The following is a 25592-nucleotide window of genomic DNA, read 5'->3' on the forward strand; positions in this document are numbered from 1 at the left end:
TGTGGGAAATGGGAGAGCAGTAAGAGCGTGGAAGGTGAGTGGAAGGAAATAAGGAGCGAGTGGGAATGCATGGAGCAGCAAAGAGATGGAAATGGCCCCACAAGGGAAAAAGCACTGGAAAGATCAGAAAGGGCAAAAAAGCAAAATAGGAGTGTCAAGCAATATACAGCTGTAAAGGATGTGAGCAATAGACACGAGGCAGTCAAAAATCAGAGTCAAACAGTGGCAAAAAGGTCTGAAATAGAGAAAACCAAGAGAAAAAGGCAAAACCAAGATATAGATACAGATGATATAAAAAAAAACAGCAACAACAAAATAAGAGGCAAACCTGAGAGAAAAAGAAAAAACAGATATAGATGATAAAGAAAACTTACAGCAACAATAAGACAATAACAAAAGAGATGGAGAAAGAGAGAGTGCGAAGGAGGAGGAGTGAGGCTTGGTATAGGATGCTAATAGTTGTGTGGAGAGAATTTTTATAAGTACATTTATTTCTTTATTTTGCAGTTTTATATAGCATGAACCAGAGCCAAAGGTATAAGAATAGTTTCCACTGTGTGAAAGCACAGTACGCCTGTACGCACATCCCTAGTTGCATAAACCTCATGCTTAATTGTATGGTTAAATGCCTTCTGATAGTTTGGTGTCATCAGCGACCCGGGTATTCAAATGGTGCGAAAAGTCTACATGTTTGCAAAGTGTTTATGGCTGGTATTGCTTCTGCAGGAGGCACATGATATTGGCCACATCTCTGGCAAAGTTAGCTGGTTTTCATCACCGTGACTATTCATATTTCCTGCATTATGTCAAAACAAGGTCATTCTGACTGCAGTTCTATAATAAGGTAAAGTGGTGCTAAGATCATTCCATCTGACTCTTGCCTGATTTATTCATGACTGCTTTTTATAGGCCTTCTTTCTGACATCAATCGAACATTTTGAAATTTAGGTTTGCTTCAGCCTGTGTGCCATAGGCCCTGGAAGTAATGGTGTTGGGGGTGGGGTGGGGGTGTCTGCTGCAGCACCATCAGATAACCATATTGGAGTTCAGAAGGTGAATGAACAATAAGGATGCCTTTAAATGTTGTTATCATCTGGTCACAGACATCAAATATTAGGCTCTGTTTTTTTGACAAAGTCTATTATTTTATCATGGAGTCTGGTGTTTACTTTTCTTTCTCTGACTGCAAGGCTAAAGGATTTTTTCTTGTGAACTATGTGGCAAACTAAAAAATGACAAGTTAAGAATTCTGAAATTATAAACAGGTTCAATGCTCTTTTGTAAAAAGGATTCTAGAGGGCCAGATGTATCAAAGGTTTTTCCCAATTCTGTGTCTGTAGGAAAATCTGTTCATACATATGGCCCTCTTTCTTTATCATTCAAATATTTTCTAATTTCTGATTTTTCCTCTAGCCAAAAGATTCAAGACACTAAGTGAATACAATGTATGGTAGGCTTGGCTTACCAGATCAGCTAAATTGAATCATTTTTTAAGCATGTGACTCCATTATTGCGACATGATTGCTTAAAATGTTTCCTCAAGTTTGGTGACAGTAAATTCAATGGAGAGTTAGTCCTTAATTCGACCACAAAATTATAGAGTCAATGTGGCGCCAACATAAGCAGCAGCAACAGAATCAGAAAGTGCAGCTACAGCTATAAACAGCTCGATTCAAAGTATCTCTCCTGATAAACCGAGACTACTGAACACTGGATATATTTTTGAAATGTATTGGATAAGAGATCTGATGAAGTAAGAATGTACTGATAGTGTTGCGAAACACGTGGTGGTTTGCGCAGAAATCTAAATTTGGAAAATATTTGAATACTAAAAATAGAACTCTTATTACAACTACAGCAACCTTGAGACTATTATTACCAGGGCACAAGTCCTATAAAAAGAAGTGGGGGAACTGACAATATGCAAATGACCCCATGACGTCACATGCTCAACGTGTCCCGGTGTCTGAAAATTACACCGGGACACGCTCAGCTTATTTCTGTGGGGCCCAGCTTCTTGGCAGGGGGGACGGCGTCTACCCAGTGAATAGAGTGGGGGGACGCCGTCCACCCGCGTGTACCCCCGACTCGAGCCCTGATTATTACGTTCAGACTTCTAAGCTTGTCTTTTTCAGCTTATTTTAACTTGAGCTTGAATGAAGCTCTATGAACCTCAAAATCTTGCGGTTCCTCTTTGTGGAAATCTTGCTAAGTGTGAAAGGGAAGCCTAAACTTTGATCATTTTCTAACACATAACAAAACTCAAAACATACAAATATTTCAAAATATTTTCAGAGGTTATGAAAGCACAAATGAAACACTTTCATTTGTAATTCTGAAGTGTGATGGATACAAATATTTTAATAGGATCAAAACAAATCAATAAACTTCATTTGGTGATGTGAAAATCAATAATATTTACTGAAACCCAACTTTCACACTTTATCATCTGTCCGTTGTATAGTTTTATCAGTAAAACCAATTGTCTATTCACGCTTAGTGTCCATTTCAATGGAAAATGCGCAGTCTGTAAGTGGCAGTGCGCTACCACACCATGCTTTAGTAATATATTTGTGGCAGCATGCACCAAAATGTGCACACACACACACACACACACCACACTGCATATAGTACGGAATAATAATATTGTAACATATCAAAGTTCTATATCTCACAGGCTGTAGCAGTGACACAACCAATATTTCAACATGAATGTCATTTTATTTGAAACTCACGGATCAGAAATTAGATTTGGGACACTCAAGGCAAGGAGCAATTTTGGTGCCTGGTCCTCCACAAAAAAATGCAATGAAAAAAATAGGGGCGGTGCAAGGGGCAACAGAGGAGTGGGTCGGGGTACCGGGTGTAGAGGGAGTAAGGGAAAAGAAGCACACGAGAGAGCAACAAGGAAGGTGGGGGAGACGCACACAAGGGAGAAAACACCACAGGACCAGTAGGAAGCACTCTAGGGTGTGGGAGAGAAGCACACATGTGAGAGAAATCAACATGGAGCGGGGGTGAGGGACGTACATCGACAAAAGAGAGCAACACGGAACACGAGAGGACAGAAAAGCACACAAGGGAGACAGTTGGAAAACACATGCACTCTTGTAGAGTTATTAAGAAAAGAATAGTTACCTAAAAGTGAGCAGTTGAAGAACACAAGCAAAGAAGCTGTGGTCCAGGGAAATGATAAACACAAGATTGACAAGGCAAGGCACTGAAGCAAGCAAATGAGAGTGACAATAAAGCCAACGGCCAAGCTTTAAGGGCATAGCTAAGTCCTTGGTACGCTGGCAATAGGTTTCCTCAAGGCTCAAACTAAAAAGAAGTATAATTGGTAGAATGCAAAGGCCTATGGGAAGACTGCAAGGATTCATGGCTGCTTGCAGTTGGTCTGCCCCACATGGGCAGGCCTCACTGCAGACAGTCCTGCCAGAGCCTCATGTTTATACCTTTATAGCTCCCATTCCTACCTCCACTTTCTCCACCACTTGCTTCCCAAAGGAGCAGACTTTTGTCGAACAGGTGATTATCATGTTCTCCGGACTCTCGTACTGACTAGAAACTCCGTAGAAAGATCTACCCTCTTCTTGGATGTTAGTGTTCAAATCCGCCTAAAAAGAAAAAAAGGTATTTATTCAGTACCATCTTTCCAGAAATAAAAGGGGAGTGCTGTTTTTATTTAATGAGCTTGTGAGACAACCCCCTTTACTGACCCTCCAAACACACTTGGAGAGGGTCCGGCTGCGCTTGACGTGTCTGCTTTATGGAATATAGGCCTTGCATTGCACAGCGACGTTTATTTCCGTTCTGCGGTGTCTCTAGAAATGATTTTTAGCTGGACATAGATAAAACTGGTGAGGTCACAAATAGTGGCGAAGATTGTGCGTGTGCTGTACACAATGGCGTAATGGGCAGGTGCCGCCAGGTAGGGCGTTCCGCCACTTCTTAAAATTGAAAGAGAGCATGCCACTGTTTCTCAGCAGCAAATTGCTACTCTGTGACATGAGTATCTCCAGTTCTCTATTTCATTTTAAGCATTGTGCAACTTTGATAATCTCAGTTTTGACTTTATAAAATATAATACCAAAGTTGAGGTTATTATAGAAAAAATCATTTCCTTCGCCTTTTGTGCACATGTGATATTTTTGTTTTCTGCTATTTTGCTTTAATTACACAAAACAATAACACCAGCCAATCATACTAATGCCATTCCCCATGTACTTTGCTTGAAATATACTTTCACCCCAGTAAACCAGGAGAGGCCCCTCCGTTTATTTTTCTTCTTACCTTCTGCAGCTTGCCAGCAAGCCGTATCAAAGGTCGGGCCATGCAATCTACCATCAGTGGGGAGGAGGGATGGTGGGCATTACTAAGTGCACATGACGGTTTGGCCCGCCATCTTAAGCCGGCCAAACCGTCATGTGCATTTAGCATTTCTCCACCTGGCTGTGTTGCACAGCCAGGTGGAGAAAAGCCACAAGCTCCCTTGCATGTCTGAGCGGCAAACCAGGCCGCTCAGACCAATCCCAGTGCTGCTCTCATGCTGGGAATAGCATTCAAATACAAACAAAAACAATGGTTCTGTCGAGCATGCACAATATTTCTTTACAAAAGGATTATTTCTTTTACATAATATTACAAAACCTTCATTAATGATATCTGAAAAATTCTGGAACACAGCAAAAAACACGGACGTGAATTAGTGAATATTCTTGTATTTTATATAAATTAAAGCATTTATGTACTCGCAAGTTTGAAAACAAGGCTGTCAAGACAAGGTGAAGCTTTTAGTGATGTGTACTAAAGTGACTTTTGTGCTCAGTGGTAGAACATGGTGTATATATTATGTACAAGGTGATTAAAACCACAGTATATACAAGGGAGAAGAATGTTGTGGGCCACAATATTACGACAAAAACAATTAGTCTGATGCCCGTACAAATTATTCAATCATTTGCACCCAGAGCCTTGGTATATCTGGACCCTAGAAGATCGTCGACATTTCAACCCAATCAATGCTTAATTAAGAAGTCAAGGCGGGTCTTCATCAGGACAGGTGTAGGGGAGTAGGAGATGACAGCCTATGAATAAGGAAAGCATGAATCAAAAATTGTGTTCCCTGTTGAAAACTAGTCATAGCATGTAAGTTAATTCTAAGAGTAGGGTGACAGCACTCACCCTTGATAAATCACCTATTCAGTTGTGATTAGTAGGTCATCTTTAATTGCGACCGATCCAAGAGATGCGATCTATGAGTTGGATACATGAGTATTAGAAATTATGCCCAATAGTCTCGCTTCTGATAGCTGGACAACACAAATGGATCATGTAAAAACTGAGCATACAAGCACTGTAAGGGCCACTCATCCGCCGTGGACTTGCTGCCGACTTGGGAGATTCCCAGCATTCCCACCATGAGAGCAGCATCAGGATTGGCAACTGGGAGCCTGTGCAGTTTGCACCAGCCCTGGAGTCGAGAAGTGCAGCAATGCGGCAACTGCAGCGGCAGGTAAGTTATTATTTTTTTTTTATCCATTACCTCTCTCCCCTCCCCCGCTGCCTCACTGCTTTGGACACCGAGCAGCCACCACTGGTAAAGTCTGAGCGCACAAGACAATAGGATAATGATTAATGGTGGCCAGGTCATTTTCTTTTTTTTTATAAATCTTTTTATTAAACAGTCACGACAAAAAGGTAAAGTACCACAGAGGTCAATAATGAGGGTACAGTGAAATCAATCATACAAATAAATACAATAAGATAATGCATTGGAAATCACGGGGAGAGGAGTTCATCACTGTCCAGGGCACGGGGAGGAGTACAAATGTTGCCACGGTATGCATTCCAGGGGGCCCATATCTTAGACCATTTCCGTGGGCAGCTGCGGCCGTATATTCAGTCTTTTCTCTTAGCATACACCAATCGAGGTCGTTTTCCCAATCGGCAATCGTAGGTGCATGTGAGGCCCCCCAAAGCTGCGCAATGTTCCTCTTGAGTGTGACCCATTGTATAGTGTGTGCGTTAAGGTCGGTTGGTTCCCAGATATTAAGAAGGCATCTGGGCGCTTCTGGCTTGATCTCTACCTCCAGTGTTTCGCTGATGACTGTGTGCAGGTTACGACAATATTCCTGGATTGGTTCACAATGCCATATGGTGTGCAAGAATGTGCCTATTTGAGCGCATCCCCGTCTACATGACCCGTCAATCAGACCACCCATGTGTATAAGTTGTGGACCTGTTACATAGCATCTATGCAGGATCTTTAGCTGCACTAGCCAAAGTCGTGCCTGGATAGCAATTACTTTGGGGAGGAGACGGCCACCTGCCAACCTTCATCGTCTAGTTCAATGCCATCCCCAGTCCACTTTTCACGTAGTGATAGTAGGGGATCATCCATATCATTAATAAGTTTACGATAGATTAGGGAGATAGCCTTTTCAGGTAAGTGGCCATCTAGTAGTCTGTCCTCCAGTGGGGAGCTATCTGGTGGGGAGGAGTCTGTGGGCAACACTGACTGTAGTGCATGTCGGACTTGTAGGTATCGGAATTGCTCCGTATCCACCAGAGAATATTGATTTTGGAGAGGGCTGAAAGGCTGTATGCCCCCTGTACCCCATAGGTCCCTAATGTGGGAGATGCCGATTTAGGGGCTCATTAGGATGGCGGACGGACCTGCGTCCGTCTGTCACCCCAGAGGAGGAGGGACCGTCCGCAGGGGCAGTGGCGGTCCCTCCGTGTGACCGCCACCCTGGCGGTCACATCCTGTATTTTTAACATTGCGGCGGGTGCTGCTTGAAGCAGCACACGCCTCAATGTTAAAAACACCATGTTTTCCTTTGCGTGCACGAAGCTGCAGGCACCGCGTGGTGCCTGCCGCTTCGTGCACGCAAAGGCAGGGGGGTACCATAGGTACCCCCCATGTGCACCCCCCACCCCCCTTCACCCCTGGGGGCCCGCAACGGGCCCCCAAAGAAAAGTCTGTATGCCTTTCCACGGCGGAAATGCCGCCATGTAAAGGCATAGGACCGCTGACATCCTAATATGGCTGGCGGTGTCTGATAGACACCGCCAGCCATGTAGGAGCTTTTCCGCCGCGGTCGGAAGGTGACCGCCGCAGAAAAGCGGCGGACGGAAAAAAGATCCCCCAGCCATCCTAATCTGGCGGGGGGGTCTTTTTTCAGTCCGCAGCGGTTAATCCGCAACCTCCGGGCCGGTGGTGGCTTCTGCCGACCCGGAGGATGCGGATTAACCGCAATCCTAATGAGCCCCCAAGTCCCATTTGTCGAAACCTTTTGAGTTTCCCAAGTCACCTAGTTTTTGTGAGTCCCAAAAGGGTGTGAGAGGGTCAACCTATTTTGCAATCCAAGCGTTTTGGTAGCAGTATACCAGATTCTAACTGTGTGGTTAGTAGGTCCAGTAAGTGGGTATCTGCCTGGTTTGGAATATAATGCACTGGTGTAGGCCCGGTTTGGAAGGAGCCACCGATCAATGCGGAACCCCAGATCATCAGGGCGGCCGTATGTGCTGTGGTTTATTGCTGTGAGTTGTGCAGCCCAGTAGTATTTTTTGATGTCGGGTAGTCCGATCCCACCATCATACCAGCTGAGCGTAAGTTTTGATAGAGCAATACGTGGTCTCCCTCCCCATAGAAGGTCCCGTTGAAGCCCTTCAATTTCTTTGAAGTAGGAGTTCGGACAGGATCAGCCGAGTTCTGCAGGGCGTAAAGGAAACGGAGCAGGGACATCATTTTAAAAAGGGCCGCCTTGGCCAAGAGAGAGAGTAGGAGTGACCTCAATTTCACGATGTCACTTTTGAGTCTCTGCAGGGGGGGGGACATGGTTACGGGCGTATTTCACTGAGTCGAGAGCAATGAATATGCCTAGGTATTTGAAGCCTTCTGAAACTATTGGTATGGGGCAGTCCCGGGGCAGCAGGAGAGGGGGCCCCACATAGGACATACAGGAGGGAATTTTGCTAGTTGACACGGAATCCAGAATATCTGCCAAAAACGTCCAGCATGTCGAATACGGCAATCAGGGATCTCTTGGGGGATGTCAGATAAAGGAGGATATTGTCCGCATATAGAGAGATACAGTCTTCCCAGTCTGTCGACCATCGCATCCCTTGGATCCTTACATTCTTACGGATCCATGCTGCAAGGGGTTCGAGGGCCAGGGCAAATAGTAGTGGGGAGAGGGGACACCCCTGGCGGTTTCCTCTACTAAGGGTGAAGGTCTCTGATTTTTTATTGTTCACGACTACTTGTGCCATGGGCGTGCTGTATAGCAAGCGTACCCATCAGCTGAAAGCCGGTCCAAATCCCAATTTTGCAAGTACGGCAAAGAGATACGGCCATTCAAGTGTATTGAATGCCATAGTAGCATCCACGGACACCATGACCGCGTTTTCGCGTATGGTCGACACCCTTCCCAGCACCCCATGTAATCCGCTCAGATTTAGAGCAGTGTTCCTCCTTGGCATAAATTCCGATTGGTCAGGATGTTCCAAGTCCCCAATTACCTTTAATAATCTATTAGCAAGTATTTTAGCAAGTATTTTGGGTTCTGCATTCAGCAATGAAATGGCGCGGTAGGAGGCGCAGTCTGTTTTGGGTTTTTCGTCTTTATGAATAGTCACAATGGTCGCGATTCTCTGGTCGAGGGGCAGTGATCCCCGTTCAAGACTGTCGTTATACATGGATAGCAAGTATGGGGCTAATTTGTCAGGGCGGAGCTTGTACAGTTCAATTGGGATACTGTTCGGGCCAAGGGCCTTACCCGGTTGGAGTGCTCGTATCGCAAGTGCTATTTTGTCAGTGGTGAGGGGACTATCCATAAACAGTTGGTGGGCGTCCGAGAGGATGGGGAGGGAGATATCTTTAATAAGAGTCTGCTTCTGTGTATGGTGCCACCGAGCAATAAACTGAGTGAAAGTAGGCTGCAAATTGATTAACTATATCTTGGGGGTCCGTTATTTGGGACCCGTCCGCGCCACTAAGCTCCAGAACGAGCCTATTAGCGTACTCTTTTTTATCAAGCCAGGCAATCAGTTTACCGGCTTTGTCTCCCCAATCATAGATCCGGCCCAATCTTTCCTGCCCCATTAATTTGGCGCGGTCGGTAACCAAAGCCCGGTATTCGTCCTGGCGTAGACAAAGTGAATGAAGAGCTTCAGGAGTGGCATCAGAGTTCACGTCTTGGTCAAGACGATAGATCTCTTGTTCTATGTCAGAGATTTCCTTAATCCTATCTTTCTTTGACCCTGCTATTAGGGAAATGGCTTGTCCTCGGACCACTGTTTTAAAGGCTTCCCATAATATTTGAGTTGACTCAACTGTGTGTTCGTTCTCTACAAAATAGTCTTCAATAGTCTTAATCAGGTCTTTACGTATTTTTGGGTTTTTAAAGTGCCAAGCTTTTATTGGAGCAATGCGCCCTACTTGTGTGTGGTCTAGAACTATGTTGACCCATAGAGGGGAGTGATCGGAAATACCTCTAGCAAGATGACAGATCTCGTGGATATCTGTGACTTGCGAAGCCGGTATTATTATGTAGTCAAGACGGGAGAGACTATTGAGTGCCCCAGAGAGGAAGGTGTGCTGGATCTTGTCCGGGTTGTAGGTTCTCCACCCATCCACCAATCCCATTGCCTCCAAATACCCAGAAAAAGAGTGAGCGGTCTGGTGCATCGTGCGAGGGGGGTGCCTGTCTAGCGAGCCCGACAGAACTGAGTTAAAGTCGCCGCGAGCACGAGGCGCCCATCTGGCAGCGTTAGCAGCATCGTGCTGAGGTCAGTGAATGTTACTGATTGTAGCCCTGGAGGTGCATATACCAACAGGAAGGTGACGGTTCGGCCCTCCCAGGTGCCCGTAACCCCAACATACCTCCCTCGGTCATCGATACAGGTGGATGTAATTGATAAGGGGAACGATTTTTTTGCATAATGCCCACCCCTCTTGAGTTGGATGCAAAGCCCCTGTGTGCCACCATTGAGAATCCTCCTCTGTGCATTGCTTTTCACATATTGCCTATTAGATGAGTTTCCTGAAGCAATACTATGTCCGGTGACAGTCTCTTAATGTATTGCAACACCACACTTCTCTTGATGTTGTCCCCCAGCCCGTTAACATTCCAACTTACGATTTTAATTTCTTTGTTCCGCTGTATACCCATTGACATGCGCTTAGAGCAAGATAGTTTGCATCATGTATTGGGACTGTACCATCGTGATAACACAAAAAGTAAGAAACAAGAAAAAACAACAACGCCTCCCAACAACCCCCGACCCTGCTTCCCTGCACTCTGGGCTTAAAGCTGCCCATATATATAAATATGCAGAGTGCCTGTCGCCCAATAATATGTCTAAAAGAAGAATGTGGGGGAGGCCCTAGCATCCCACTAACCCCCCTCTCCCACCATTATAGATTGTAGGTGCATTATGTGGTGAAAAAACAAAATAGAGGATATTAGGCACTTCAATACCGTAGTGCCCAGTTCGGCGTCTTCGAGAGTCAGGAAACCGTGAGTGGAGCCCAAACTCTGGAGAGAAAAGGCGGTCCAGAAACATCAAAAGTCACCTGATGTCGGAATGCAGTCTATTTTAGCGGACGCTGGGGCTTTCTCCAAGTGAGTCTCTACAGCTGTCCAGCCAGTCTGATGCCACCTCTGGTAGGTTGAAGAACTGGGTTTTTCCATCAGCCTCAACACGCAGATGCGCAGGAAAGAGCATGGCGTATTTGAGACCTTTTTCCCGCAGTCGTCAGTTGTCTTCCAGGAATGAGCGTCGCCGCAGCTGCACTGCCCATGTGAAGTCAGGAAAGAAAGTGATTTCTGAGTTGTCCAGCTGGACTGGAGGAGCGACCCTGGCGGCTTGTAAAATTGTGTGTCTGTCTCTGTAATTCAGCAACCGGGTCAGTATCGGACGGGGTGGAGCTCCAGGCTTCGGGCGACCTCCAGGTACTCTGAGCGCTCTTTTGATCACAAACAGCTTGGAGAGTCCCTTCGGTTGTAGTTTCGTATTGACCAAGTCTTCAAGGAACAAGTCTACAGCGGGACCCTCCTATTTCTCTGGCACCCCAAGGACGCGGATTTTGTTGCGTCGTAGCCGCCCCTCATAGTCATCCAGCTTGTCCTCTGCGAATCTACGGAATGCCTGAAGCTCCTTGACGTCAGTCTGCACTTGCGAAGTGTCTTCAACAAGGCTGGCAGTGGTAAGCTCCAGCTGCTTGACCTTTTCCCTATATTTTGTAAGGTGCGCCCTGATTAGCGTCACTTCAGAGGATAGGGCATCAATGGATGTGTGGTCCCATGTGATAGCCGCCATCCAATCTTTCATTGTGGGTTCGGATGGATTCTGTTCTGCACCGCCTTGTTGTTTCTCACTTGTTCCCTTTTGTTCGGGTAGGTCCGCCTTCGGACAGGTGTAACGGTCAAGCCTGCTTTGTTGGGATGTCTTGGCACCTTTCGCATTGGACATGGCGAGGCCCTTGGACACATGTCAGCCAAACAATGTGTTGAATAATGAGGACACCGGGCCAGAATAGCTGCCTCAATGCGCTAACACAGCACACTGTTGAAATGTCACTTTTGGAAGGGTGTCCAGCGGGCAGCCTGCAGTTTAGATACCTTGATACTGGCCCTCAAAGTAATCCACGCACTCCTCGTAAGTCGTCTGGCCCCCTCACCTCCAGCCAGCAAGTCCGGCGCAACAGTCACTCGAGAGTTGTGTCCCAGAACGCAAGGGCGCAGAGGTAAGTGCCGCCCCCCTCAACGCGGGCCAAGTGCAGAAGCCCAATTGGAAGAGCTGGAGGGGGGGGCACCACTCAAGTGCAAGGATCCCCCAAGGTTCCACCACAGCCTGTATAAAAAATCATCAGCTTCTCCAGAAGGAGCGTGGACAATTGAGGTATCAGGGCAGTCTTCACAGTCCAGCCTTACTTGGGATCAGGGGCCCTTCAGGGAAGGCTCATGGGTGGCGCGCCAGTCCCCTGAGGCTCAGCAGCAGGGGATACAGCTGCATCAGGCATCTGCCCGTGCAGTCCGAGGGTTTCAATCGAGCGATGCATGTTACCTGTCTCGAGCGAGGCCATGCGTGCCGGCAGATTCAGGTACCGCAGCGGTGTCAGTTTCCCAGGCCGCCCCCTCGCTGAAGGCTTTCCGGAGCTTCCGTCAAGTCTTTGGGACCTGGCTCTGCCTTGCCAGGACCAGCACGCAGGTCACAGGCTTGAAGGCGGGATGTTGGGCTGCAGTGTTAGCGGTGTTGCGAGGCGTTGGTAAGCCTCGTGAGCACGATCTACGGCCCCCAGGGAAGAAGGCGGATGGCACGCCGGCACCCTCTGCGTCCGTCACGGCTGGTGCCACCACGCAAGGCCCCGGCTTTTCTACATTGCAGGCCTCAAGCGCTGACAAGAATTTCTCAGGCCTAGGATTACAGCGCTTTTAGGATTACAGCGCTGGGCACCGCTGCTCCTCCAGTTCTCAAATCGGCACCAGAGAATCGGATCTATGAGGCGGATTGATATGGTAGGAGAGGGAAGTGCCAGAGAAGCCTTATTTAGCGGCCATATTGGTTCATCACCAGGCCACACCCCGACAGGTCATTTTCGTTGGCGAAACAAATGCCCCCACAGGTACTGGCAGGTCCCAGGCCTGAGAGCTTAGAAATGGATACGGAGTGTGGGGCCTCCCTGCATGTAGTTTGCAGGGGGGACCTCTCAAGTTTCGTTAGGCTACTTCATTCGGTCAATTAGTTGGGTGTAAGCTTCATTATGTCATAATGCTGCCTGAATGCCTATGGACAGAGTCAGCACAAGCCTAACTTGGTGCAGCATCTCCGAGGTGAATGCCTGAAGAATGATGAGAAATTAAAGTTTGCTATGGGGATTGAAAAGGATAACTGTCCACCCTTCAGATCTTCAGAAAAATATGTAAATAGGGTGGATCGCATGGTATGAAGACAGACAATGATCAAGATTCAGGGTTTCAATTTCTCCTGCTGGAAATAATATAACAAACTACCAGCAGATAGCTCATATATCTGAAGCCAAGTATTCACACAAAACATAAACTGCTCCATAAGAACTAAATACATCTACACATCAAACTTACCAGTGCACTCGTCGATACAATGAACAACATAAACATACATAGAGGCAGAGAAGCAGAAATCCATGGATCCCATGAACAATACTCAGCACTATAGAGTAAATAGACTACACTGCCACTCCTTGACCAACCCTAAAAAATATATACCTCTAAGAGATAGGCATAGATGTAATGTTTTGCAGTCCTCTGAACAATCACTCCTTCAAACCAATCACATAATCCTTAATGAATACCAGGCAGAATATATACCCAATAGCATTATAATACCAAATGCCTCCTAGCGTCCCACTACTTATTCACACTAACAGAACGAAAAATACATACCTCCATAACATCAAGCAATAATATTAACACCAGTGGTCGTTTAGGCAAAGATAATGACAATAGTGCTTCTCCCTTGGGGCTCATTAACTACCCCGATGAGAAGGAAATCGAGATGGCGATAAGAAACATGCGGGCCTCTGGGGCAATGGGGCCCGATGAACTCCCCATGACGGTTCTGAATTCTGATCCTGTAAGGTGGAGTAAAATCCTGTTTCCCCTGTTTAAAGCATGCTTTATGACAAAAACAGTCCCTGATTCATGGAGGGGTAGTATCTTGGTCCCTATTTTTAAGAAGGGAGTTAGGGATAGCCCCAGTAATTATCGGCTTATTGCTCTCCTCGACTCCATCGGAAAAGTGTTCGCTAAATGTTTACTAAAAGCCCTCTCCGATTGGGTCGAGGAGAATAATATTCTGCCGCTAGAACAGACTGGATTCCGTAGGGACCACGGTATGTTAGACAACCTTACTGCCCTGCATGTGGTCACGGATAAGTATGTTCAGGTGAGAGGTGGGGTGGTGTATGCTGCCTTTATCGATTTCTCCACAGCGTTCGATAAAGTGGATCGTGGAACGCTGTGGAGAAAATTGTCAGCGCTTGGTCTGCCATCCCACCTATTGGAGCTGGTGCAGGCTCTACATACAGAGACCTGGTGCAGGGTGTTGATGGGAGGCGAAAGGGGTCTTTCAGATATAATTCCATCACTGAATGGCCTTAAGCAAGGTTGTTTGTTGGCCCCCCTTTTGTTTTCTCTGTATACGGTAGACCTACCTGCAGCCCTTTCCTCTAGTATAGGCATTGCCCCGGTGCTCGGGGGGTCCCCTATATTTTGCCTGATGTACGCCGACGATGTCCTCATTTTAGATTTATCCCCCAAAGGACTGGCAGATCGGCTAAATGCGCTCCATATGTTTGCGGTGGCGCATCAGATGAAGATCAACATCACTAAAAGTAAAGTTATGTGTATAGCTGGTAAGAAGAGGTGCTGCTCCGTTGATTTTGGTTGGTTTTTAGGAGGCCAAAAACTTGAGGTGGTAAAGTCCTATACTTTTTTGGGGAAAATTATCATGGCTAACTTGAGTGAGAAACTCCACATAGAACATTGCACACGCAAAGCTATTGCCCATGGCAAAGGTCTAAGCTCTCTTTACCATGCAACGGGGAAACGGCACTTTCCGATTTTATTGGAAGTGTACAGATCAAAAATCCCCGCTACAATACTGTATGGTATTGAACTTATCGATATGAAAAAGTGGGACTTTTGCCATAAGATAGAGGGTAAACTTCTAAGATCTCTCTCCTCCCTAAACAACGCGTGTCCCTTAGCGGCCTGCAGGCTGGATTTTGGACTCAGGAGTACCTGGGTACAGGGACTATCTGCCCTTGTTAGATGGGTGGCCTGCCTTGCAAGAGCTAAGGTAGGGACAATGAGAGCTATCCTCAAAAGTGAACTACTGGGTAATTTCAATGAGTTTTCTCAACTTGTGCGTAATTTTCGAAAAGCTGTAATCCTCCTCAAATTAGATGAATCTGCTTTGTTTTTGTATTCTTCTTTACAGTTAAAATTAGTCTTAAAAGCAGCTTCATGGGACTTGTGTTTCCAGACGGATAAAAAAGTAATTTGTGGAAAAAGAAAGGTAGAACATCTCCTTGATTCCTATCTGTGGAAACTTCCTCAGCCCTATGTAAGATGGAACCTACCACATGGTATCCGTAGATTTTGGTTTCTTTTACGCTATGATTTATTACCGTTAAACCGACTGTTATCTAAATGGAATGGCTCCTCTCCTCTGTGTAATTTTTGTAAAGTAAATATCCAGGACTGTATGCATGTGCTGCTGGTCTGCCCGGCGCTTCGTAAATTACGATGTAGATGGATAAAAGTAATCTGTTTGAATCTTGGCATTGTCACTTTGAACGATTTCCTGCTTGCACTTTATTCCCCCCCGAATGAAATGTTCTGTTCTTATATTTTTAACTTCTTTAAAGGGTTTTTAGCTATTTATTAATATGTCTATGGAGATGTACCTTGACTGTCCGATTTGTGTAGTTTTTTGATTCATATGTCAGTTCCGTATTTATCCGTGGATATTTTTTGTACTCTTCTTTGAGCAATGTAATGGTCGCGCTGAAACTGTTGTGTGTTATATCTTGTATATTTTATGTGGCCCTCTTTGAGAGCCAAAATCATAATAAATAAAATTGAATTGAATTAAAATTGAAATTGAACATCAAGCACCCTTACTAGACCTGATACATAATCGTGCAGCAAAAATATTAACTCTGCTGTTCCATTTAGAGAGGAAAACCATCCTAGCACAACAGGTGTGCACCTCAACAGTTACACAACTCATACAACTAGAATATCAAATATCTAAGTATATGGAGCACCCTGCTCATCTATCCCCAAAACACAACCAAAATAACACTTTAAGCCCTACACTAGCATGCAAGGCCTTGAAACGCACACACCAGACTACAAAGAAGCGCACTGCTACATCCAGCAGTGGCTAACTTACACCCCCCACACCTACCTGCTAATTTAATTAAACAAAAACTGGGCAGTATTCACCCAGTACCCGGTAAGATGCTCACACACCTTCTCTCTCACACGCACCTTCATAAATATTCTACATAAATCACCACGCATTTTTCTGGAATTGCCCACTAGTAACAACCCCTACAGATGCAAGCCAGGAAACAAAGTCTACTCATAAAGCTGAACCCTCTAATTTCACACTAAACCTGAACTAAGTCACTTCACCATTGTCTCCAATTTGGACACATACAAACTGATCACCCTATTTATCCTAATGCACAGAAGCATGATAGATGCATTAAAAGAATGAGATTGTCAAAACGTATACCCTCCCAGCATCGCGGTCCGACCTCCATTATAAACTAACATTACCTTGGACCGAGATCCCGCAGCTTTTGTAGCATAATATCCAAAAATGCTCTTAGAAGTTCTTCTGATAGACACTCTTATTAAGGAAGCGTAATATAAAAAGAACACATATCATTTCTATATCACTTAAAGAGAACGACTAACTTGACAGCTCATGTGCCTGAAACCCTAGAGGGGCAATGGACCAACATCGCTACTGACACATTCAGACAGAGAGCAGTCTTACAATTAGGCCCAGATTTACAAATAGTTCATGCAAAGAGGAGCAGAAAATAAAGTTGCTGTGCTGCGCGAATAGGAGAAAAAAAAACTGGACAATATATACAAAGAAATGGCGCAGATCTGCTTTCTTCATGTCTGGGGCACATTGTGCAGCCTTGCGCCAATGCCAGTACCTTTAGACAAAGGTGTCTGCGTTGTGTTCAGGATTATTTGTATACAGGCAGACATCCCTTCCTGCACACAAAAATCCATCCTTTGAGGCTATTTAATAATACTGAGATTTATTAAGCGCGACAGCTACCCCCAACACTAGGGTGTCCCGGCGCTAGAAACATCAGGTGGTAGCGCGAAAAAAGGAGTAGTACGCGTATTGCATATTTCCTCTGTTTATCTGCGCTAAAGAGTGTAGCAGACATGCAAAGAGGGGGAAAAATGGAGAAATAAAAAATATTTCTCTTTGTTATGCCAGCCTTAGGGAGGCACAGGATTTTTGCATAAATCCATGCCATGTCTGTGTAGCTATGGATTTGTGTCAAAACCCATGGGTGGATGCATAACTTATGGAAAACATCCATGGCACAAAGTAACTCAAGACAGAGCCACTGCACTGCATTGTGTTATTTTGGGTTACACACCAATGCAAATCATGATTTGCATTGGTTTGTAAATCCCACCAGAAGACTTTGCACCAGGACTATGGAGTAAAGAGAAAGGGGTCAGTTTGGAGTGTGCATGTACAGCTTGTGATTGGCAAGTGACCATTTGATCATTTGCCAGCAGATACAAAGCAGACGAGCTGGTTCACAGGTCTGTGGAACCCTTGTACAGCCGGTGAGACAGTGATGGTACAAGGGGGAAGACATGTTTGGGGCCCATGGTCAGATGTGTTTCACTGCCCTGTAAGCACCCTCTGGCCCTGTCTCTGCTCACAAGAAAACAGTGGTATCATCAATGTGCACTAATCTAATCCCAGTTACTCCAGGGTCATCAATTATCCTAGTTTGCACCATCTGCACACAAACATCAGCTTGGAATTCTCCTTAGTTACACTTCGCCTGCTGTAGGTAGGCAGAATGTATCCACAGAAAAAGGCAGCAGAATGAGCAGTTGAACACAAACATAGATTAATGCTCTTATTAAAGTTTTTTATTTTTTAAACGTGCAATTTTGGGTGAAAAATAATTGGTGCGTACTACCGATTTCTTTGATGAATATAGGTGTACCCGATTAATTAATGGTGTTGCAATTCAAACAATTTTAATATGATGTTTAGAAGTGTGATTATTAACCTAGTTAAGTTATACCACATTTCCATAGAGACACCATTTTATTAAGCTGGATGCTGTTTCTAAAGTTTTGCTCATCCAGCTCCTGCTCATCACCCTTCCCAATCAATGTCCCCCCGCAAATCTACACTCCCCACAGTTTTCGTGAGCGCAGGGCACTGTGACATAATTGGTAACTTTCCCCAGAGCGTATGAATTATAAATTAAACTTTTCCATCATGTTCCTAATGTAACTTTTTGAAGGAGTACTGCATTTCTCTGTACTATCTATTTTGAGATTTTCTTATTCTAATAAAACTCTTTGGGCCACATGTATCAAAATTGGAAATTGCAATTACCTAATTGCGATTTTCTGAAAATCAAAATTAGGTAATCACTATTTCCAATGTATGAAACTTCATAGGTTTCACATACCGATTTCTAGTGGGTCGCAAATCAACCTACCTCGTTAATATTAATGAGGTAGATCGCAGTTTGCGACCCCCTAGGAATCACTAAAATCACGGTAATGGTGGCCTGCTGGGGTCAGCAGACCACCATGTCTGTGATTGTTTTTAAATAAAGAATTTTTTTTTAATGCAGCTCTTTTTCCTTAGAGGAAAACGGGTTGCGTTTTTAAAACAATGAAAGGTTTCTTTTCATTTTTGTAAGAGCAGGCAGTGAACCATAGGACTACTGCCAGCTCTTAAAAAACGTTTTTACAACCATTCCCAAAGGGAAAGAGGTCCCGTCGGGACCCCTTCCCATTTGCAAAGCAGGTGGTAAAATGCAAATGTTTTGCGACCGCATTCACGGTGACAAAACATTCATACATACCATTAGGATTCACTATTTGGAAGGGACGCCCTAAACACGCCCCTTCCAAATACCAAATCGCAAACCCATTTTGCGATTCAGTAACAGATTATTGGGTTTGACACATGTAAAAAGCCTTTTCTGCGTTCTAAAATAGGCTGATTCTCCAAATCGTCCCGTTTGCGAACGCAACATTTGTTTCTACATGTTGCCTCTTTAACTCTTCATCTATCTAGACCTCAGTTATTGAATGGTCCCAGTCATTATTTGAGTTACTCTGCTAATTTGTTTGGCCTGATGTTAACCACATGCGTGCGAGCGGAATTCCGCTCGCACGCTCAGATTTAGTAAATCCCATTATTCATGACGAGCTGGGCTCGTCATCAGCGTGCGAGGAGGCTACGCCATGACGAGCCCAGCTTGTCATCAGCCCCGAAGGGGTTAAGGAGGTTGGTGACTCTTATCACTAGATCAAGGGTGCAAGACCCGAGCAGCCGGAAGTAATTTTGCGGTGATCATAATATTGGGGTTCAGTGTATAATACGGGTGTGCTACCCCCACACCGACATGCTGCATTTCACGCAGTAAAGCTTGGATTAGCGCAGTCATACCGCACCCCGAAATTACCCTACGCCACAGTATTGGTAATCTGGATGCTGTATCACCAGTGCCGTTTCCACACAGTTTCTCTAATGAGGGCTTAACTGTCTACTTTAAAGACAGCAGGACGTTTGCCACTGAAATACATGGTGAGCTCCAATCACAAGCTTGAATCAGGGCAAGGATGATTCAACCTTCCATCCTTCCAAGGGCAGAAAATTGAGAACTTTTAAACTGATTAACAATGAGAACCTTTAAACCCGGGTTCACAGTCCTAGAGAAAGAAGTGCAGTTTAAAGTTCTTTGTATGAACAATTTATTATTATTCTGACACACACCCCTCACCCCCCCTCCAATCTTTTAAAATCAAAACCTTCCTTGCAATATGCGTAAAACTGATGCAAAAGGCTCACATGGAAACACAGAATTCTCTTTGTTTAATCAAATGGCCAGAAAGTCTACGAGGGGCCGAAACAGCCTAGATTGGCTCATCCCTCCTCTTTCGTTCTTGACCAAACAATGGGAGGTCTCTGAATAGAACTGCAGGATTGTACATCCATCACCACTGTGCAAATGTAAATACTAACCGAATTAGGGAGAAATATTGCTGTGTAAAAATGTATCCCACTTCCATCCAATCTAATTCTCCTGGCTGTTAACTCAGTGCTGCAGGCAAAGGCAGGCCTCTCAACTTCAAGGAAAACGAATGAAGCCCGTCATTTATTTCACCTAGCGCCGTCTCGCGTCACAGCTAACGCGGCAGCCATGTCAGCCGAGCCCTGCAGCGGGTTCCTCTGCAGCAGTGACCGTAAAGCATGCACCTGCTGATGAATTTTAGTTTGCTTTCTTTGCGGTGAAATAAAGCGATTGTCTCTCTTAGATAAACGATGCAATTGAAAGACAGACCTAACAGGGCAATACAATTAAATTAAGGACACAGACGACATTACTCTACCAGCGAGTAGCCTGGAGAGCATGCCATGCCTCGCGTTAAGGAATGGGAGAGAAGGAAGAGAAGAAGGGGGTGCTCTGCTTTGTAAGAGCAGCACTTTCTAAATCTAAATCACTATTAAACTTTCGACCAAGTTGTATGTAAAACCACTCTCTGCGTAGTCATTACTAGTGCAGAATGCAATGGTTCCAGAAATTCTTTTGACATGCGTGAATACATACGTGTTACACCCAGCTAATGGACATATGAGAAACATCTACACCAGAAATTGCCCATCAGATGCTAAGACTCCAATTTTTATTTAATGCATGGTCGAAAAACTCCACAGAATCTAGCACTAGTAAGACGTTTCTTTCTTCACCCATTGACATTTTTTGTATAATTCAGATTCAAATTATTTTCTTACATAACAAAATTCACCTGCTATATGCACTGCATTATTTGTTTTTCGAGTTTATAATGCACAAATACACATATCGGAGTGAAGTAGCTGGGTTCTCTTCTCTCATTTACTCTAGAACCCTCAGCGGATGGTCTGCCTGAAAGTGTAGAGGGGAGAAACGATTTTTTTATATACGATCAAAGCCCAATAAGTTATCACTCCGAAGAATCACAGACTCCAGGTTCTAAGTTCAGTGGGTTTATTACCAAGCCAAAAATAACTGGACACACAAACACCTCAAGACGAGGTTGTAAAAATACATCGAAACTAATACAAAACCAAACCAATGTGCAAAGTTAAGATGTTGGAGCATGTAGAGAATGTCAAGTCCCAACAGAAGAACACAGACAATAAGTGCCCCCACATCGTGGTCAGACTTCATTGGGGTTCATAAGTAAAAAGCATTAGTCTGTCCCTACACTACCACTAAAGTGACATTCCTACTTAGCATTTCCCAGGCAAGTTCTTAAGAAGTACAGTCATGTTGTATACGTTAAGTAGCCAACGGCTACAGAGCTCGTTCTAAGATGCTCCTTTCTCACCATCGATCTTCTCTCCTCTCCTGACTCAACCCACGAGGCACTGTCCCTAATTCAAGCACAAAAATCTCTGATCGCGCCCACTGCTCATCTTCCAATCACCTCATCCTGCTGGGCACTCCTCATAGGTGGTTTTCCACTCAGTTTTGATATCCCCTAACTCCTGACTCAGTGACCTTGATTCCCAGGCCTTCTCCAGTGAAAAAGAACACCATCTCCCATTATCAGCATTTCTTGGGTAAATGTATCCTTTCCTCCCCTAAGCCTTACTCCTAAAACAAAAGCGTTATTCTAACTAACAAAGACGAGTTTCTCCACCTGCAACAGAAACGTGAGAAAAGAACAAATACAACATGCACATGAGATTCAGCTGTTAATTCCATAATATGAGAGTAGCAGGGAGAATGCATTTCAGGCCTACAGAAAATCGGCCAACATAGGAAAATAACACATAGGCCTCATGAATTTACATATAAATGAACTCTTCTACTGTGCATTTCTAAATCAACACGTTACATGAACACATCAAATACAGGATTAAATGTGAGCATCTAACACAATTCTGCACTTTAATGTTTTTAGCTAAACACGCATGTATTGCAACTTTAAATTCTTCACGTTTAGATGGGAAATAGGCTTAAGACATCACCTTTCAAATTATTACAGCACATTTCTACTGTTCCATGTTAACACAACAAAAGAATGAATGTAGATGCGTACTACTCATAATTATGATGCACCCCTACAAATGAAAGAGCACCATCGGGCTCCATCAGGAGATAGGCTTATACTGCTTTCCGTTCCTGCTCTATGAAACGTCATCCTTCAGGACTTCCTGTCACGTGACATTCGCCTCTCATATTGAGCTCATAAGCATTATAGCCAGACCTAAGCTTTGCTGGCACTGTATCTTTCTAAAGGGTATTTCCTTGAGAACAGAAGCAGGTCTTTAAACTTTCTGGCAGCCTCTACAGGAGTCCCTTCTTTTGTGTTTTGCACACACTATCATGATTTTAAAATATAAATACTTTCTGTTCCCAAACATTGTTGCATGGAGAGCGTTTCTGGGTAGTGACTAGACAAATTTTTGAATACTGAGATAGGGGATGCTAAGCATTTGGGCTAAATAAAGAGCGACCTACATGTTTCTCTGCTTGTGCTTTCCATCACGCTGGACTGGGACAATGACTGATTTTAATACGGCTTGAGATTTCTATACAAATCCAACACTGTCACAATAGACGTCTAAGCTTACTGTAGGTTGTGGTGATATAATAGGTAGCATTCTGCAAGCATGTATGTGACAACATTTGAACACTCACTTTCACATTGATCAGGATTTGATTTTAGCAAAATTATAAACGTTGCATTTGTGACTAAAAGGAGGATAGCCGTAGATCAAAGGAAGAGTTTACAAGTATGAGGGGAATCATTGACTAGGTTATAAAAGTTGATCTTTTTCAAACTCCTCAAGAGGAACTGGTGTAAGGAGGAAGCCAGCCACTAAGGTTTCCTCTTCTCGTTCAAACCGCAGCTGGTTGCTGCTTGGGCCGGCTGAAAGGTCAGAGCTTTTGAGTGACCTTCTCTTGGTACTCGATAGGCAAAAACTTTTATAGAGCAATGCTGGGAGTTCACGGGATACTGTTGACGACTCTCCTCTTTCAATGGCGGCCACTCCAGATTTCCATGTACCACGTACCTCTGTACAAGAAGACCACGCGGCTTCTAAGCATGGATCGACCGGTAAGGGATCCGGTCTTAAAGATCGATGTAACACATCATGGAGCATTATGGTGCCAGGATGTTAAATTTGGCCAATTTCTTACATGTAATGTAGCCTCTTTCTCAAATCCTTCTATGTACCTTATGCAAATGCCAAAATGGAAGCCATATAAGGTAATTCTGTGACCTTGTGTTTGCTTGGAGCCACTCATACGAAAACTTGAAACCATATGCCCTGGAACAAATATATTTACCAAATTAAAGACCACAGAATAAGACATTTTAGAAATCGGACACATTAGTAAAAGGGACATTTGAATTAGGAATGCTACGAAATTAAATGTTTGAAAAATTCATTTGTTGCAACTTCTGGATTAACCAGGAAGCACATGGAAGAAGCTTGTTTGATGGATGCATTGTACAACTGAAGTGAAGCAAACGTCTCAGGTGCTTTAACACCAGTCCTTATCCTATAGTCCAACTGGAACAAAGTTTCCAGCCTAGGTATTTGAAGAAATCTCTCAGAGGTTTGGTTCTGTTTGCCTCCCCAGTACCCAGCATCTGATTGAGTCAGCCATTTCTAACACTATTCTGCTTTCTTTATGTTATTTACCAAAGAGCCTACACTCCAGAGGCATATCTACTGCCATACAAATTGGTTAGGTCATTTAATGTGTAACATTTAATTGGGATATGCAATCAGAACCAAATTTGTAACATAGTAGTAAACTGGTCTGAAAAGACCATTGGTGACGTTAGATTCAAGATCCCCTGAATACGGCTAGCCACGGACAGTGCTTAATTTGAACTGGTGGTTGCAGGTGGGGCAAACCAGAACTCTTTTGTACGGGAACTTATTCTCAATCATGATACATTAACCCAGAACAAGACTGACAAAGGCAGGTAAGGGGTAAAGGAGGAGAAAGAGACTTACAAAACAAATGTGGAAAATGGAGAAAGCAGGGATGAAAAAGAACCTGCAAGAGTGAAATAAAGGGGCAGAGAGTCGATGTTCAAGGTTGAAAGAGGCATGAAGTGAAATCAATCACATATGATGAGTTTTTTGGGGGAAGGGGATGGGGGGGTTAATTTTTTTTATCATAATTAGAAAAAGTGTGCCAAACGCTCAACATCTTTCTGGCCTCCTCTCCCCACACAGTTGCAGTCCCAAAGGGAAAGATCCTTTCTGAAAGAGCAACCTAAATGGAGGGCTGCCAGGAAAATACACCTTGCCAAAAGAAATCTAGTTATTTGTGTTGCCTTCAGGGGGTTCTGCTGTCGTTGTTTTTTTTCATTTATAGAGATGGCAGGTCAAAATCACTGGAAATATTTAAATCAACTCCTGAGGACTCCCTAGCACACACAGTAAGACTAAGGCCCTGATTACGACTTTAAGGTGGAATTTATTGTACATGATAAATAATGATACCCCTGAGTACTTTATTTATCAAGTGCAATTAATACAGTAGCAGCTGCTACCAGTCGGGAGCGGTGGTGCGGGGGCAGGGGTGGATGAAACAAAACAAAATAAAAAAAACACCTGGGCAGGCCGGCCGACGCCTCTTCTCCATCCTCTTCTTCCTGTCTCCGCTGGCTGCAGGAAGGAGCAGGAAGCTTCCAGACTCCCCACAGTCAATCACAACGCTGCAATGCCAAGGGCCACTGACTTCAATAAGAAAAATAAAATGGTAATAACAATACGTTATTATCATTTTATTTTTCCTATTTAAGTCTGTTGGAAAGACTGCCCCGCCTCAGCGGAGGAGCCGCCACTGAATAAATACCACCTATCACAAGCTGTTGGGGAACAACATGAGGATTTTAGTGTTTAACACAACAAATTCTGCGTGATACAGTAAATAATATATGGTTTTCCTCTGCTAAATTTCAGCAAGTTTGACCTGCTGAAATATAACGACTGTAACGAATCTAATAATTATCAGATGTGTTAAATACCTAACAACTCGTATTGCCAACCCACGCATAAACAGGTTTTTTCAAGGGTCGGCATTAGACGCCCAACTCAGGCCACAAGAGAAAGGCTTCCAGAACAGAGGAAGTGTATACGCATACCCATCCAGACAATGGGAAACAATTCAAAGGAAGCAAATCAATAAGAAATCTAATAGTGAACGATAACGTAAAGGAGGTTACACTGGTTTAGTAACCAATGCACTATATTTGTTGCTCATTAGAGTCTAAGAAAGGGCGTCCTGAAAGTTTCCAATTTCTTCCTTGAATGAAATGTTTTTACTTGGTGGGGAATGTCTTACTGAAAAATCGTAACTGGGCAGGTTGTCCGAATGGGGAAACAAGTGTGCGTCCGGCAAGATTTGAACACAGAATTGAAACAGGATAGTTTTATTGTACTTTTTTGGTTAGGAATCAGTTTCCCCTACTAGAAGGGAATATCTTTTTTGATCGAACTGGGCGTGATAGCATAAATATTTTGAAGAATGCTGTCCGAAGTTTTTATTGCGTGACCCTAGCCTTGTGAAATTCACAATTATTGGTGTATTCGTGACTTGTGGAGTATTTGCATTTCCTGCACCTACGCACTAACATTGTGTTTTCTCGTGAGCTCTAACTGATGCTAGTGCCTTGCAAGCATATATAGATAAGGTATGCAAGTGCAAGATGTACCAGTAACTCACAGCCTTATATAAGGAAAGCTTTTACACAAAAGTAGTTTTA

At 44.2% G+C, this 25592-nt stretch overlaps 1 protein-coding gene across 1 annotated transcript in view; it reads right to left on the bottom strand.

Moving 5' to 3' along the window:
• TEAD4 (TEA domain transcription factor 4) overlaps window positions 1-25592 on the bottom strand; it is a 516557-nt gene that overhangs the window by 23460 nt on the left and 467505 nt on the right. Inside the window, exon 9 of the mRNA XM_086952464.1 lies at window positions 3477-3617. Within this exon, the coding sequence (XP_086808590.1) occupies window positions 3477-3617 (141 nt within the window). The remainder of the gene's footprint in view (window positions 1-3476; window positions 3618-25592) is intronic.

The sequence above is a fragment of the Lissotriton vulgaris genome, chromosome 1_2, assembly GCF_964263255.1.
Source record: "Lissotriton vulgaris chromosome 1_2, aLisVul1.2, whole genome shotgun sequence".
In the NCBI taxonomy this organism is placed as follows: domain Eukaryota; kingdom Metazoa; phylum Chordata; class Amphibia; order Caudata; family Salamandridae; genus Lissotriton; species Lissotriton vulgaris.